Below are 14,815 nucleotides of genomic sequence, written 5' to 3'. Positions count from 1 at the left end.
TTGCAGCAGGAGGTCTGGAACCCAGCCCTCGTTTTCGGGGATTGGCGGGTCCAACCGAAATATTTTTAGCTTTACACGTAAGGGTAGTTGAACCCGACTGGGGATGCGGCACATCAAAGGCCGACTATCATTCCTCTCCGAGGGAAACTTGGTCCACTCCTTTAGAGCTTTAGCGTGGGCGGCCACCAATCCACCATTGGAATATCAGATAAAATACAACTATTAGTAAGAAGTTATTAATGTGTATGTATGATCACGAATTTTGAGTTCTCCCTCTTTTTTCTTTGATTTCTTATAAACGTACATTTGTGCAACAAGGGAATGATAAAAGGGCTATTGATTAATACGTTAAACCGAACTTATGTAATAAGTCTGTACGATGGAGTACTTTCTCATATCTTGGCGACAGACTTTTCTACTCAATGGCATGTTAGAACTCGATACTTGTTTTCCGGATGCCATTTATGTAAATTATTAGAATTTTAATGTCACTTTGACTAGCATTGAAATCTTTTGCAGATGACATGTACGCAGTAATTAAACCATGGCATTCGATAATCTAAGATTATCTGATGATAACAGACCTAAATCAATTAAAACAAAATGAAATTGAGGTTAAAATATAAAAAGAAACGACGTATAGTAACATATCGTTAATTCATCCATCAAGGAAAGTTTTGGAGTAAGGTTAAAACACGGTTATTTCTTTCACAAAATATCTTTTAAAGATGAGCATTCTATTACTTGGAGATATTCTCATTGATAAATATTTCAATGGAGTGTCAAATGAGCTTTGTCCTGAGGTACCTGTTCCAGTCGTCAAAGTTAACAATGTAACATCAAGTCTTGGAGGTAAACACTTTTTCATTTAATTTTTGACATTTTCCGACTACTCTTATAAAGATACAGGGTGTCCGGAAAAAAGTATCGAGTTGTACCACTTCTATAGAAAGAAAGTTCTCATGTGTGTTTCACTAAATTTGCAATGTTTATCAAAGCTTCTCTCTGTGTCATATTAATTGTCATGAGACAAAACAATTCTCAATAAAACTTCAACGTCATGAAGAATGTAAAGAAAGTTAATTTTTTTAATCATAATGACTGTTGTAAAAACAATTATTGTGTTGGTATATATCCTCTTACATTTTGTTAAACATACGCAACAACCTTATACTCAAAATCATTTTCGAACTGGATACTTTTTTTCGGGACACCCTGTACATCAAGGTTCAGAGAAAAGGGTATGTTGTTATGTTTAAGAACTGTTAAATGCCTGTTAAGTGGCGGTTAGGGTACACAATAAAAATCACTCTAGGGGTTAAAAATCAAGTCACTCTCTGATATTGTCCTAAAAAGTGGCTATTTTCCAGAAATCTTGGATAAAATTTTCTCCACGGGACCAAGAAAAATCTATCTTTGATTTTCAGCACTGACATATTCGTCACCTGGCAAAATGGACTCCACCAGATGAGTGCAGGAAAACAGATCTTTATTTGCCTTAACCTTTTTCTCAAACTATAGGTATTGGTAATGTGGTGCGATCTGTAATTGGATTTTTCAACGAAGTTCATTTCTTGTCAAGTTTCTGCATTGAAGATGAAGAGATATTAACAAAGAGTTTCAATAAAGTTACCACAACCAAGTCTACGAACGGCGGATGCGCAACTAACAACAGTAGCAGTTTGAAGTATAAGAATTTCATACAGGAGAACCGCCAATTGGCTGTATTGAACAGAGTCATGGTCGGAGCACATTGTTTGTCACGATATGATTATCCTGAAGAGAAAGGTCCAATGTCGAGAGAAAATGAAGATAAGATGCTAAGCTATATTCGAGATTATCTTTTAGAAGATTTAACCATCGTCATTTTATCAGATTACAGTAGAGGCGCCTTGACCAAAAGATTTTGTCGAAAGCTTATTCCGATGTTAAAAGAAGCAGGGATCGTTGTCCTGGTGGATCCAATAGAAGATGATTGGACCAAATTTGAAGGAGCAACTATGATCAAACCCAATCGCGAAGAAGCAGGTTATGTGTTTGGTATACCGATCATTGATGCTGAGTCAGGTCAATTATTTGCTGAATCAGCACTTCATAAATACCAAATAGATTTAATTCTAAACACTCTTGATAAAGAGGGGATGGCGCTTTATCATTTGAGCAGTTACCATGGTGAAGACGAGAAAAGATCTCCTTTAATTGACTCTGACGTCATTGTTAATGGAAATGACAAATCAATCTATTCCGATTCAAATGAAGAACGGGTTTCGGATTCGCAAAACGGAATAGCAGTTAGTAATAATACAAGAGATGTGTATACGATCCAAGAGCCTTGTCATTCCGATTGTAAACCGATTGACGTGATTGGTTGCGGTGATGCTATCATTGCTGCCATTGCCGTATTTATCAAAGAGACAAAGGACTGGAACCGTCAGCTCCATCAAATGATGAAAATATTAAGTCTGGTGGGAAGAAAAGCTGTGGAGACTGATGGCTGTTATATCTTGAATCCAACAGATTGGGCCGAGTTTCGACCGCGTAATATCAACAGTACAAAGAAGTCTATTGTCTTTACAAATGGTTGTTTTGACTTGTTACACTGTGGACATATCAGGCTACTGAACTTTTGTAAAGGTATTGGGGATCACCTTATTCTGGCTGTCAACTCGGATGAGAGCGTGAGATTAAACAAAGGTCCCGAACGCCCTATCAACTCACTCAACCACCGAATAAAAACGTTGAAAGAATTGAATCTAGCTGATGAGATTATCATATTTGATGAGAAAACTCCGTTAGAGTTGATTCGACGAATCAAGCCAGATTTTCTGGTCAAAGGTTCTGACTATACTGTGGAGCAAATTATTGGCCAAGAATATGCAAAGGAAGTTGTATTGTTTGATAGCACTCTGGAATGCTCATCATCAGACATCATTCAAAAAGTACTTGATTCCTATGGGAAACATGAAGACCGAAAAAGTTCTTAATTTCTTTGTATTTACGCAAAATTTCAAATTTCATAAAATGTAGCTTATCAAAACACACATTACATCTATACTGTGTTGTTTGTGCATTCGTATATCATCTGAGGTAAAGAAACTAAATATGTAGTATATATTTGGTCTGTAATTTCGAAGACAAAAGTTATCTCTGGAATAATAAAACAAAACAATTACTTTCTTCAATACGGCAAGCCTAAAATTTACTTCTTATTATACCTTCGTAGAAAGAAAACTAAATTTAGTAGGTCAAAGATTCTTTTTAATTCGCGGGACCCGTCAAAGGGAAACTCTCTAAAATACTTATAATTCAAATCATTAATTTCGAGAAAAAAAACAGTAAAAAATTCAAATATGAAACTTTTTTAAAGGTAGCAAAAATTTAAGGGGTATATACTTTCGCGAGAACAGAAGCTTCAAAATCAAAAGTTCAAAAGTCTTTTGATCTTTGCAAGGTTTTCTACCTTTGAAAGTTTCTGACCTTGGCAGCCGAAGGCTACCGACTTTTAGCAAAGATCAAACAAGCAAAGATCGGAACCTGTCAGACGAACATCAACAAATAAAGGACCCTTCGAGACGACTTTGGACCCTGTCAGATACCGGGTGCGCAACAAAAAATTGGGGGGGGGGGTTGATTTTTAACGTTTTTGTGAGCATAACTTTTGATCTAATTAATCGAATTTAATGAATGACCGATAAAAATTTAATTTTATCTTTCTTCTTTCCAATGAAATAGGAATGGTTCTTCAAAAATTTCTAGATTTCGAGAAAATTAGTTTTAAAGAGAGAAACTTTTTTGTGGCGCACCCGGTACAAAACTTTCAAAAACTATTGAATGTACGGCGACCCAGTCGGATATTTTCACACTTTGAAAGGGTGATCCTGACCAGATGCACCTCCCCGTATCCTATGTCCGATTGATCCAGCGTGTGTTAAATGAATATTTCTTATTACGGAAAATATATTTTTCTTACCTGCACTTTGCTCTCGATAAGACCGAGTTCTTTCATTGCGTCACGAAGTGCTTCACGTAACGTTGTGTATTCGACGTCTTGGAAATTGATGCCAGGGAAGACGTCTTGTATTAGAGCATCGAAACGCTTACAATCAGAGAAGGTAAGTTTGGATAATGTGTTCAAACGGAGGGCTTGAACTACCAAGTTCTTTTCTTTTTCAATGTCGACTTGAAAAAGAAAAGAAGAATCAACATTAAAATTGGAGGAAAGGGTTGGAATGAACGCAGGAAGGGTAAAAGATCTTCAAATTCTAATAAACGATGGGGTCTTATTGCCAGGGATATGGAAATTGTACCTCTAAAAAAACCCAAAATAAGGTAACAACAGACTCAAACCAGGCTTTTTAGAGCAAAATAAGTGACTCTTCTTTTGACAGCTGAAATTATTTTCAAAAATTAATAAACAGTGGAGGCGTTTATTAAGACGTTGGCGAAGGCGTATATCAGTCACCTAAAGGGATCCATATATTTAAAAAAAATACAAACTAATCCCTATACACTCGCATTATAACCAAAATGCGAAAATTGTATTACCTTTTTTACCGGAATCTTTCATTATGGATTTGGTGTGCTGCAAAAGATTACCACATCCTTTCAAAATAGTTTTCAACGCACGCAAACCCCAATCGTAATGTTGTTGGAACGATAAGAGCTCTCTGTAAATAAAAAAAAGTATACAAAACTTGTACTTTCGGAGGATGGGAAATAGAAACAAAATGGGACAAATTTCTATTTGTTAATTTCATGCATAGGCTAACTATAATCATTAACCGACTATGGCATTATTCTAGCGGTTAAGTTCCAGTTCAAGGCAATGTAATACCCTCCCCCTCAAAATAATGTTGTACGAGAAATAAATATGCGGGTTAAATCCAGCCGGAACAATATTAGAGAGTTTATCTATCTTGTGTTTTTTTACGACGGTGACAGTAAGCTTCTCATTTCTCTATATCCTGACTGACTGGGGACAACGGTAAATCAGCACTTTTACCGTCCTCTGTTTTGCGGGTAAGAGCTCCGGGTTTTTTTTCCAAATCACTTCAGTCACACCACCGTTCTCAAAAGTGAAAATACATCAACTCGCTATTGTTTGGGGGAGAAGGGAATGCTGATTTTCCGGCCATATGTCATAGGTTTTATCAATGATTGTACTTATTGTAACATTTTATTTAGGTCAAACCAATACAATAACAATAATTGTGTACATACAATGATTCTTTGTACAAATGTAAAGGATTTAGAAAACTCTTAGGTATCTCGAGGCCTTGGAAATGACCCTATAACTAAAAACTTACTTTGAGAGGTTGAAAATAGCCACCAATTTTCTTCCCAAACTTTTACCATCTTTGAAACCTTCTGAGAATAAAAGAACTTCAGCAATCAACTCGTTGTTTGGTTTGGACATGACAACAGGTCTGAATAACTGTTTCAAGTTATCCGGCAGCTTTTGACGACCTCCGTATCCTTTACCGGCCGGATTCAAGGTTATGAAAATACCGGAATTTGTATCCAATTCAATCTGAAATAGAAAGGTTATGTGATTTATATCTGTATTCCTTATCAAGAAACTGAAGTTGGGGGTAAGCAATTAAATCTTTTTGAGTTCTTTTCGATTTTTTAAAGGTTTCTAAGCTTCTACGTGTAATGTTTTTTTTTTCATGAAACCTTGAGGTTAGTCCTAAATAGGAAAACTTTTCAACGGATAAATATTTCCACTTCCTTTTTTTCTAACGGAGATAAGATCAAAGAGGACGAGATAGAAAAAAAAATAATAATAAAGAAAATCATCCTACATTTCGACCAAGCAATTCAATATTCGAATGTTTATTCTTGATTGCCGCTTGGATGCTTTGAATTTGCATAGAGACAGCAGAGAGGACAGCTTCTTCAAGACGGTTGAACTCATCAAAACAACCCCATGCACCACATTTGACCAATCCAATGAAAATACGACCCATTGATTTAACATCAATACCCTTGAAAGAAAAATTACATCATTGTAGCTTGATAGTACATTTTCCAATTTGATCAATAACAGTGGGCGGGGAAACGAGCCGAGACAGAGCAAGGTTAGACAACCAGTCGTATGAAAAACGTTTATGCTGAGTATAGTAGGACTTTTTGACTTTTCTACTAGCTATAAAGTTGAAGATAGTGCAAAATAGATAAGTTCTCAGTTTGATATAGGATAATGCGAAAAAATAAAAGACACATAGGGAAAACTTCGTCGGGTAAAGTGACGAAATTTCGACCAAGTGACGAATATTTTTCCCCGACGAAAATTTTCCCCGGCCTTAATGCGTTTACCAAAACCAGCAAGTGACGAAAATTTTCCCCCACAAAAGTTTTCCCCGATAATGTAAGTCATGTAACTTCTGATGTTCAAACGCGATAATTTCTTAACCACCCCCCCCCCAAAAAAAAGTGATGAAAACAACTTCGTATACCTCATCACAATTGAATACCAATACTTGTCGACCAAAGAGGCCACCCAGGGCTTTAATACTTTCAGTTTTCCCCGTTCCAGCGGGTCCGTAAGGGTTCCCACCGAGTCCCATCTTCATTCCTTGAGTCAAGGTCAGATAACATTTATCTGTGAGTGGAGTGTGTACAAGTTTGGCAGCGTTTCCTTGGTATTCGTATGTGTATTCGAAATCAGCGTCAACCATCGTCATGTAACATTCACCTATGGTAATGAAACAAAGAATCAAGCAATCTTTTCCATAATTCATTCAAAACCTATCTAAATGGAAATCTTCACTTTCACACTGATTTAACCAAAAAATGCCTCAAAAACAACACCGAACTATAAAGATACTTATGGTATGAAACAAAGAAATCAAGCAATGTACTGTCTCATTAGTTATTTTATATCGAAATCTTTAATTTTCATAGTTAGAGAGACCAACTACCCATTGAAATGGCGATTGAGAAATACTACAGCACAATATTTGTTTTAATTAGCCCTAAAATTGGGTTTATTCAATGGCAATTAAAGGTGATGAAAATTGTTGAATTCAGCACAGCCAAGTGAAACAGGTCCAGAAGTTCTACCCGCAAGAAATGTCAACCTTTCGCTTCCCCCGCTTAGATCCCAAACTAATAAAATCCCTCAGAGCCCCTTAGGGAGAGGTGAGTAGTTCTATTCATCGCTCTAATCCTCTCTGAGGATACTCAGTTGACTGTCATGAGAGGCTTCCACCTCCAAATGACTTTTTTTACATTGAAACCAAACCTCAAATTGTAAAAGATAAACATATTTTACATCTTTCTGTAAATATTCAAATCATCTTTTGGACCCCAAAGTCCTCCCGAAAACAGTCAATTTTGGAAAGAAATACACCTTGGAAATGTTGTAAGATGTTAAGACCTTCAGGTAATTGATATCTAGAACAGGGTAGGTGGCCAGCACATATATCTAAGCAAGTCCTCCGAATTAATACCTTTTTTGCTCATTTTGAATCTTAACTGTTTCTGCCATATCCAATCATTGGTGCTCCTGATATTCTCCTTCTGTAATTGGTCAATCACATCAATAAAATGAATCAGATCCAAAATTAATGCTTTCAATTTTAATTCCAACACTTTGGCTTCGACGCCTTCACCACTGATTTCAGCTGATGTATAACCTTCCAATTGAGATTCTAATTCTTTCTTGAAGGAATGAAGTTTGCCAGTGTCGATAGCATTCTCGCATCGCTCAGTGAATAAAACGTATTCAGCCAAACATAAGATCTAAGGAAGAATAAATTGATGAAACTTCAGTAAGTTGTTTCATATTGGGGAAGGATAAACCATTTAACAGGTATAGACACGCACTTGAATAAAAATTGAAATAAATCTGTCTGTCAATTCATATAGTCTGTTCTTGTAGCATCAACCTGTACCTTGAAATCGTTGAAATACTCGATAATTTTTTAAGGCAGTGTTATAAACGGAACAGTAAAATGAAATAGACAATCACATTTATAAAAAACACTGAATCCTTAAGATGTCCCTGCACAACAAAAATCAATTAGGAGGTTACTGTATCTCCAGAGTCGAAGAATCAACCATAGGCAACAAATTAATGAACTTACTTGGGATGGGAATTTGCCAGGGTCGATATTTCCAGATTTACTTGCGGAAATACATTCAGTCAACAGTTTCTTCAATGTTCCTTTCATTTCTTTGGCAAGATCAGCTAACCAAACCTGACATTGTATTATAAAGATTGTAGTATTTATAGTATGAATTATAATGAACTATAACTTCAAAAAGGACCTGCTATTTTGAAGAGCATCATAACAAAAAATATGTGGGTGGAAGTTCACCAGGTGGAAATTTTCCGAGTGGGAATTCTCCGGGGGAAGGAACTCACCAGGGGGATTCATTTGGTGGGAATTCACTGGGTGGGGGAATTCACCGGGGGAAAGGCAGAAATTTTTCCGGGGATCGTCATTCTGAAGGTCTAAAAACGTTATGAAGAAACATTATGTATGACATTTAGGATGTGGTACGTCTTCCCTAATCCAGTCAAAGTCAACCCAGAAAAAACAAGTAACTCACCTCAACCTCATCTGTAATGGTTATTGGATTATTTAAAGGGACCACTTCACCATCCAATGATTTCATGGCAATAATGTGTTGGCAACGTTCATCAAAATCCACATTGTGTATGCCAGCGAAGAGTTTCTTGAGATGTGTTTGAATGACTTTCGGATTAGTGGCTTGTCCAAGAATCTCCAATAAATCTTCATCACCAATGAAATAGAAACGTGGAAACAACGAACGTTTTTCCTGAAGGTAAGAGAAAAAACTCATTGAATTAGCCAGTCAACTCTTTTTACTTGACTAGATCAAACCTTTTATAGCGAATATACCTTCTACATCCATCCTTTATTAGTCATTGTCTAATTTCGAATTCACGTCTATTCGGGTCGTCCGTAATAAAGCTAAAACTTTATATATACCACACTTTTAGTTTAGTCTTGCAAGCTCGGGAGAATACTTTTTGACAGCGGTCAATATTTTACGGTATTGTCCTCATAAACAGTTAGTACATGGTTAACATTGACTCTAGGATATCTGATTCTGAAATCGTTCACTTTAATAGTTTCTTCTTTAGTAAAGTTTGCAATATTATACGCAAGGAAAGGTAAACTGTGATGAGACAAAGACATTGTAAATTTGGTTGATACATAACTTCGTGAATATTTCTGCTCGATTTGCGGTCATGTTTTTGGTTAATTACAATATTGAATACAGAAAACCCAATCAATAGAACCCACAAAGCTACACATATGCCAACCACTTGTTTCTTGAGAGTATCTCGATGTAGCAGTGGTCTTAAAACACCTAAACATTCTATCGATATTCCCACACCTATTAAAACATTATTAAATCAGATGTTGCAAGATTGAGGAGGTAGTATTGCGAGTTTTGAAGCTTTTTTTCTTCGTTTTGGAAATTAATTTTATCTCCGTAATATTTGAAAAACGATAAGAGGACCTAAGACGAACGTTGATATCTTTTTTGAAAATTTGAAGATGACAGCTTATCTCAGTAAAAGATTATTCATATTTTTCTACCGATGACGCCATCAAACTAACGGAGTTTTTATGATTTTTCTTAAATTTTTCGAGTTTAAGGCATTTTGAAACATCTGGCAGGACGGCATCATTAATATACGCTTTGTTTGAGCCCAAAAAAATGATATGTTTGTAGCGAAAAAATTCATGCAGTTTTAGAAAAACTGAAATAGAATACCTTACGGTCGTTGAGACTTACTAACAACGCAGGTTCTACTGCAGTCGTCTTTATATGTTCTGTAAAGATCACGCTATAAAAATGGATGGAATGGATGAAAGATATCGGATCCAAGAAATTAGCTTTCTTTGATCCAACTCAAGAGTCAACAGGAGTTTCTACGGAGGGCCAAAAAAGGTGCTCGTATATGAGAACAGAAACCTGAGAATTTGAGACCTGAGTCACTTATGTGGAACTTATTGTGATTAGTGTTTTGCAACTCTAACGACAACGCTCACATTCGACCCTTGCTTATCAGTTTACAGTACCATACTTCGAATTTTTAACTTAATAGATAAATGTCAAGGATTCGCATAACAAATTGATTTTACAAAATGTGCATATAAGCAGGGTGCCTTAGTCAAAAGTTTTGTTTAAATGAAAAAAAACATCTCAATAAAGATTGAAATCAAGAATGAATAATTCAACATAGTATTCTAAATGTGTTAAAACTCTGTCAATATGGGGGAAAAATTCAATTTTTATCTACGTCAAAGCCAAACACCCCCACTGACCGATAATAAGTTTGAAGAGCTAAAAAGTATGATTTCCTGTTGTGAAACCTATGAAAGTTTTATGAGGTCAGGAAGTGGAGCACATAAATTTAGGCTAAGAAAACAATTTTTATGAACAACACGGAATTGTGCAGCAACAACCACGTCATATTCGTTGGATAAATAGAAAGAAACTGCTACATAAAACGTTTGACTTCAAGTATTGTAACCAAATGGGATTATCATATTACTGTATATATTACTTTTATTGTATTTGTGCTTGGAGATTGTGGGAAGCAGCTACCTGTCAATTTGACTAAATCTATCAATTAGACATATTACCAGATGTGACCGATTTTCTCCACATAAAAATCGAAAAATTATGTCCTTGGCAGTGATACATAAGAACATTGTAACAATTGAGGATCCCTTGGACAAAATATTCATCGTCTTAGGTCTGTTTATCGTTTTCTTAAATATCATGGAGATAAAATTCATTACCAAAACGAAGAAAAGAAAGCTTCAAAACTCGCAATATTATCTCCTTAATCTTGCGGCATCTGATTTAATGACAGGTGTGGGGATTATAATAATCTCAGCAATTTCAATGTACCAAAGAATAGAAGATAATAAAGACAATCAATGGTTATCCAAGATTCAGGTTATGTTCACACTGATCATTTTCAGAATTACACTTTTCATGTCCATTCTCGCATTGATTGTGTTGACTATTGATAGAATGCTAGGTGTTTTAAGACCACTGCGACACCGAAATACTCACAAGAAACGAGTGGTTGGCATATGTGTAGCTATGTGGGTTTTATCGATTGGATTTTCTGTATTCAATATTGTATTCAACCAAAAATATGACATCAAATGGAGTGACAATATACACCAAGTTGAATACCAACCAAATAATACAATGATATCTTTGTTTCATTATAATTTTTCAAGTTTTGCATATCACTATGAATATACAACAACATTTGAAACCATTCCAGTAACAGACTTTAAAATCAGATTTCCTGGAGTTAATATTGTAGGAGACAAAAATGAGACATTCTTTTTTAGTGATCATAACTTAATTGACAGTAGTGATGGAAGTCTTGATGAAACAATTGATTCCTTTCGCTCAGACAGACACACAAGTGTTGAGTATACAATTCGGCCAATTTTAGTTTATTCGACAATCATTTTTCTTTTGATTGCATATCTATTGATTTGGTATCATTTGAGAAAAAGTAAAAAAAAATTGACTAATGAGACTAAATCAAAGAAAACAGAAGCTGTTAGAAAAAGGACAGAACGGCGCTTTATTTTCCTTTCAATTGGCATTGTGGTAGCTTTCGCGCTTTGCTGGTTACCAGTCTCTATTTTCGCGACATTGTTTATAAGTGATGTAATCTCAAGAAATGATCAGACTCACAAAGAGACGGTTTTATCGATACCGTTAGTGTTGAACTCGCTGTTAAATCCATTTTTGTATTTCAAGATCATGAATAAAATGGACTGTGGTTGGTTGAAAAGATGTAGAAGAGGAAAAGATGTTGTGGTAGATAGCTCAAATAGACAGCATGAGCTCTCCATAATAAAATGAAGTCGTCGATGTAAAAACTTCAATAGCACAACGCACCGAATCCAAAAATAGTAACAAATATGCACAAATTTATTCGTTTCTACGACTTTCAATCCCATCCTCCTTTGCATTAGTTGCTCTTGCATGCTAATTAATTACAATATCAAAGGAAAGGTACCTTATCGGTCAAAACTTACTCGGCCCTAACAGTGACTAAATTTTGGCTTGGTGACTAAAATTAGGGCCGACTAAAAATTTGGGCCGACTAAACATAGTGTCCCCCCCCCCCCTTTATAAAGGGGGGGGGGAACCAATTTTCCAATTTTGAAAGGGTGAGGGGGGAAATAAAAATTTGAAAAGTAAAGGGGGGAAAAAAAGAGGAGGGAAAACATCGAAAGTTGGCAAATTTGGTGGGGGGGGGGGGGAGTGTGAAATCACTTCAATTTTATCTCAGCAACAAAGGTCAGTCCACATGATATGATGTGATTAGATCATGATTGAAAGATTAACCAATTTTTCGTTCTATTTTGTCTAGTATTCCTTTTGCAGCAAAATTTTACGTTTGTGTCAGGTTGAAATTTGAGAAATTTGTATGGGTATATGGGGGAACTGATATTTTCAGAATTTTCTGGGGGGAAAGCAAAAAAGAGGGGGGGAAACTAAAAAACTGTCATAGGGGGAAAAAAAGACGGGGGAGATTTTAAAAAATCAAGAATTTGGTGGGGGAACAAACCCTGGAGGACACTATGCTAAAATTTGGACCGACTAAAATTTGGGCCGACTAAAAATTTGGGCCAAATTAAAAGTTTATAAATTAAGCTTTCCTTATTTTTCAGTATTTTAAGCTTTCTCCTATTTTCCATCTGCTTGTAAATTTAGAAATGGCCCAAAATTTTAGTCGGTCTTAATTATTAGTCGGCCCTTAGTGACTAAATTTTGACGAGGTGACTAAAATTAGGGCCGACTGATAACTAAGGCCGACTAAAATTAAGGCCGACTAAGTTTTGACCGATAAGATATTAGCTTTCATGGGTTTCCAATAATTTCGAAATGAACTGTGGGATTGAAACTCGTACAAATTTCTAATTGACATAATTATGACGTGTGAGATGCGGAGTGCTATTTGCTGAACAAATAATACAGGGTGTCCCGAAAAAAAGTATCGAGTTCGAACATGATTCCGAGTAGAAGGTTGTTGCTTGTGTTTAACAAAATGTAACAAAATATATACCATAACGAAATAATTGTTTTTACAACAGTCATTAATATATGATTAAAAAGAATTAATTTTCTTTCCAATTTTCATGACGTTAAAGTTATTGAGAATTGTTTTTTGTAAAAGTCATTCATAAAAGATGTCTCATGACAATTGATATGACACAGAGAGAAACTTTGATGAAAATTGCAAATTTAGTGAAACACACACAAGAACTTTTCTTTCTATAGAAGTGGTACGACTCGATACTTTTTTTCCGGACAACCTGTATGAATTTCCCTGTTTAGGAGGATATTAATACCCTGACTGAACTTGATAATTAATCAAACCACTGACCTCCAAAAACTCGTTGAGTGATTTCTGACATCGTTGCAATTGATCCAGCATTGTAACCAAGAGATTTCGAATACCAGGTCTTGAAACAATGGACACCAATCTATTGTCTCTCTCGATGTCAAACATGATCGACCTGTAAAAATATAACAGATATATTAGTGGTGTTGATTAACACAAATTATTCTATACCTGTAGGCAAAAACAGCCGTTTGATAATTAACGATATCATGGCTATTATCACATGGCAATTTTTTTATTCAAATTTTTTTGAAGATGTCATGGATTTTTGCATGTTTTTACTCTTGCTAGAAAAGAAACTGTCAATTGTCGTGAGCACTTTTTATTTGTAAAAAATGTAAAAAATGTTTCAAGTTTTTCTTTTGTTTTCGCCTTTAGGTATAGAATAAAACGTATATTCAATACGTTCTTTTACCTATTGAATATCTGCTTATTATTGCATACCTGTAGGCAATAACAGCCATTGAATAATTCCTGATATACCATGGCTATTATACCACGATATAATTCTTTTCTAAATTTCTCTTTCAAAGTTTGATTTTTTGTCGCTGTTTTTATCAAAGAAATTAATTAAAATAAATATATTGTCAATTTCATGAACAAATTTTATGACTCAAAGTAATTAAGAAAATCATTCAAAAAGAAAAACATTCGAACGTTCGATTATGGGAGTGTTTTATGTGAATCTTAATCTTTTGACTATTTACTTAATTTATGTTTTGTTTTTGCCGTTTTTGCCTCTAAAGTATATGATAAAACATATATTCAATAGGTTTTCATAGTAGGAGGGGATGTTATTTTGCAAAACTGGCATAAATTCTTAGCCCATTTGTCAAAAGTTGCCTTTGGGTATAAAAAGAAGAAAAAATTATGTTAAAACCCTGTGGTACCCTTTTCAAGGTTACCACGGGCAGGGTGCCACCGTTGCTCCGCCAGCAAAATCGAAATTTCAAAAATTTTCAAAACATAGTGAAGTGACCCCTCATTTGAAAGTAATTTTCATGCTGGTTAAGAAAATCAATATAATGAGGTTGAATAACACTGTCACAAAAAGTAATTTCCAACAGTTGGCAAAATTTTGAGGATTTTGCTAAAAACGCAATTTTGATCGTTTTTCTTAAGTTACTTCTTGTGAGAGTGTCTTCCACCCTTACAATATTGATTTTCTTAATCAGCATGAAAATACCTTTCAAATGAGGGGTCACTTCGCTCTGTTTTAAAAATTTTTGAAATTTCGATTTTGCTGGCGGAGCGGCGGTGGTTCCACAGGGTTTTTACATGAATTTTTCTTCTTTTTATACCCAATGGCAACTTTTGACAAATGGGCTTAAAAATTAGTCCTAACATCCCCCTATTCATAGGTTTAACGCTAGTCTT

The 14,815-nt window shown here is 35.3% G+C and overlaps 2 protein-coding genes across 3 annotated transcripts in view; one reads left to right on the top strand and one right to left on the bottom strand.

Annotated features, from left to right (window-relative positions):
• LOC136808213 (cytoplasmic dynein 2 heavy chain 1-like) overlaps positions 1 to 14,815 on the bottom strand; it is a 78,290-nt gene that overhangs the window by 40,380 nt on the left and 23,095 nt on the right. For both annotated transcript variants that reach the window (XM_067064750.1, XM_067064749.1), the window contains exons 20-28: positions 13,421 to 13,553; positions 8,560 to 8,790; positions 8,091 to 8,204; positions 7,455 to 7,746; positions 6,459 to 6,697; positions 5,805 to 5,987; positions 5,307 to 5,530; positions 4,546 to 4,667; positions 3,971 to 4,179 (exon numbers count right to left, since the gene is read on the bottom strand). In XM_067064750.1, the coding sequence (XP_066920851.1) occupies positions 3,971 to 4,179; positions 4,546 to 4,667; positions 5,307 to 5,530; positions 5,805 to 5,987; positions 6,459 to 6,697; positions 7,455 to 7,746; positions 8,091 to 8,204; positions 8,560 to 8,790; positions 13,421 to 13,553 (1,747 nt within the window). The remainder of the gene's footprint in view (positions 1 to 3,970; positions 4,180 to 4,545; positions 4,668 to 5,306; positions 5,531 to 5,804; positions 5,988 to 6,458; positions 6,698 to 7,454; positions 7,747 to 8,090; positions 8,205 to 8,559; positions 8,791 to 13,420; positions 13,554 to 14,815) is intronic.
• On the top strand, positions 694 to 3,151 carry LOC136808272 (bifunctional protein HldE-like). The gene is made up of 2 exons (XM_067064814.1): positions 694 to 852; positions 1,522 to 3,151. The coding sequence occupies exons 1-2, from the start codon at positions 729 to 731 to the stop codon at positions 2,982 to 2,984; spliced, it is 1,587 nt and encodes a 528-aa protein (XP_066920915.1). The 5' UTR covers positions 694 to 728; the 3' UTR covers positions 2,985 to 3,151.

The sequence above is a fragment of the Clytia hemisphaerica genome, unplaced genomic scaffold (genome assembly GCF_902728285.1).
Source record: "Clytia hemisphaerica strain Z4C2 unplaced genomic scaffold, Clytia hemisphaerica genome assembly, whole genome shotgun sequence".
NCBI classification, from domain to species: Eukaryota; Metazoa; Cnidaria; class Hydrozoa; order Leptothecata; family Clytiidae; genus Clytia; species Clytia hemisphaerica.
Note: the sequence above shows the minus strand (reverse complement) of the source record. Positions and strands in the feature narration are given on the sequence as shown.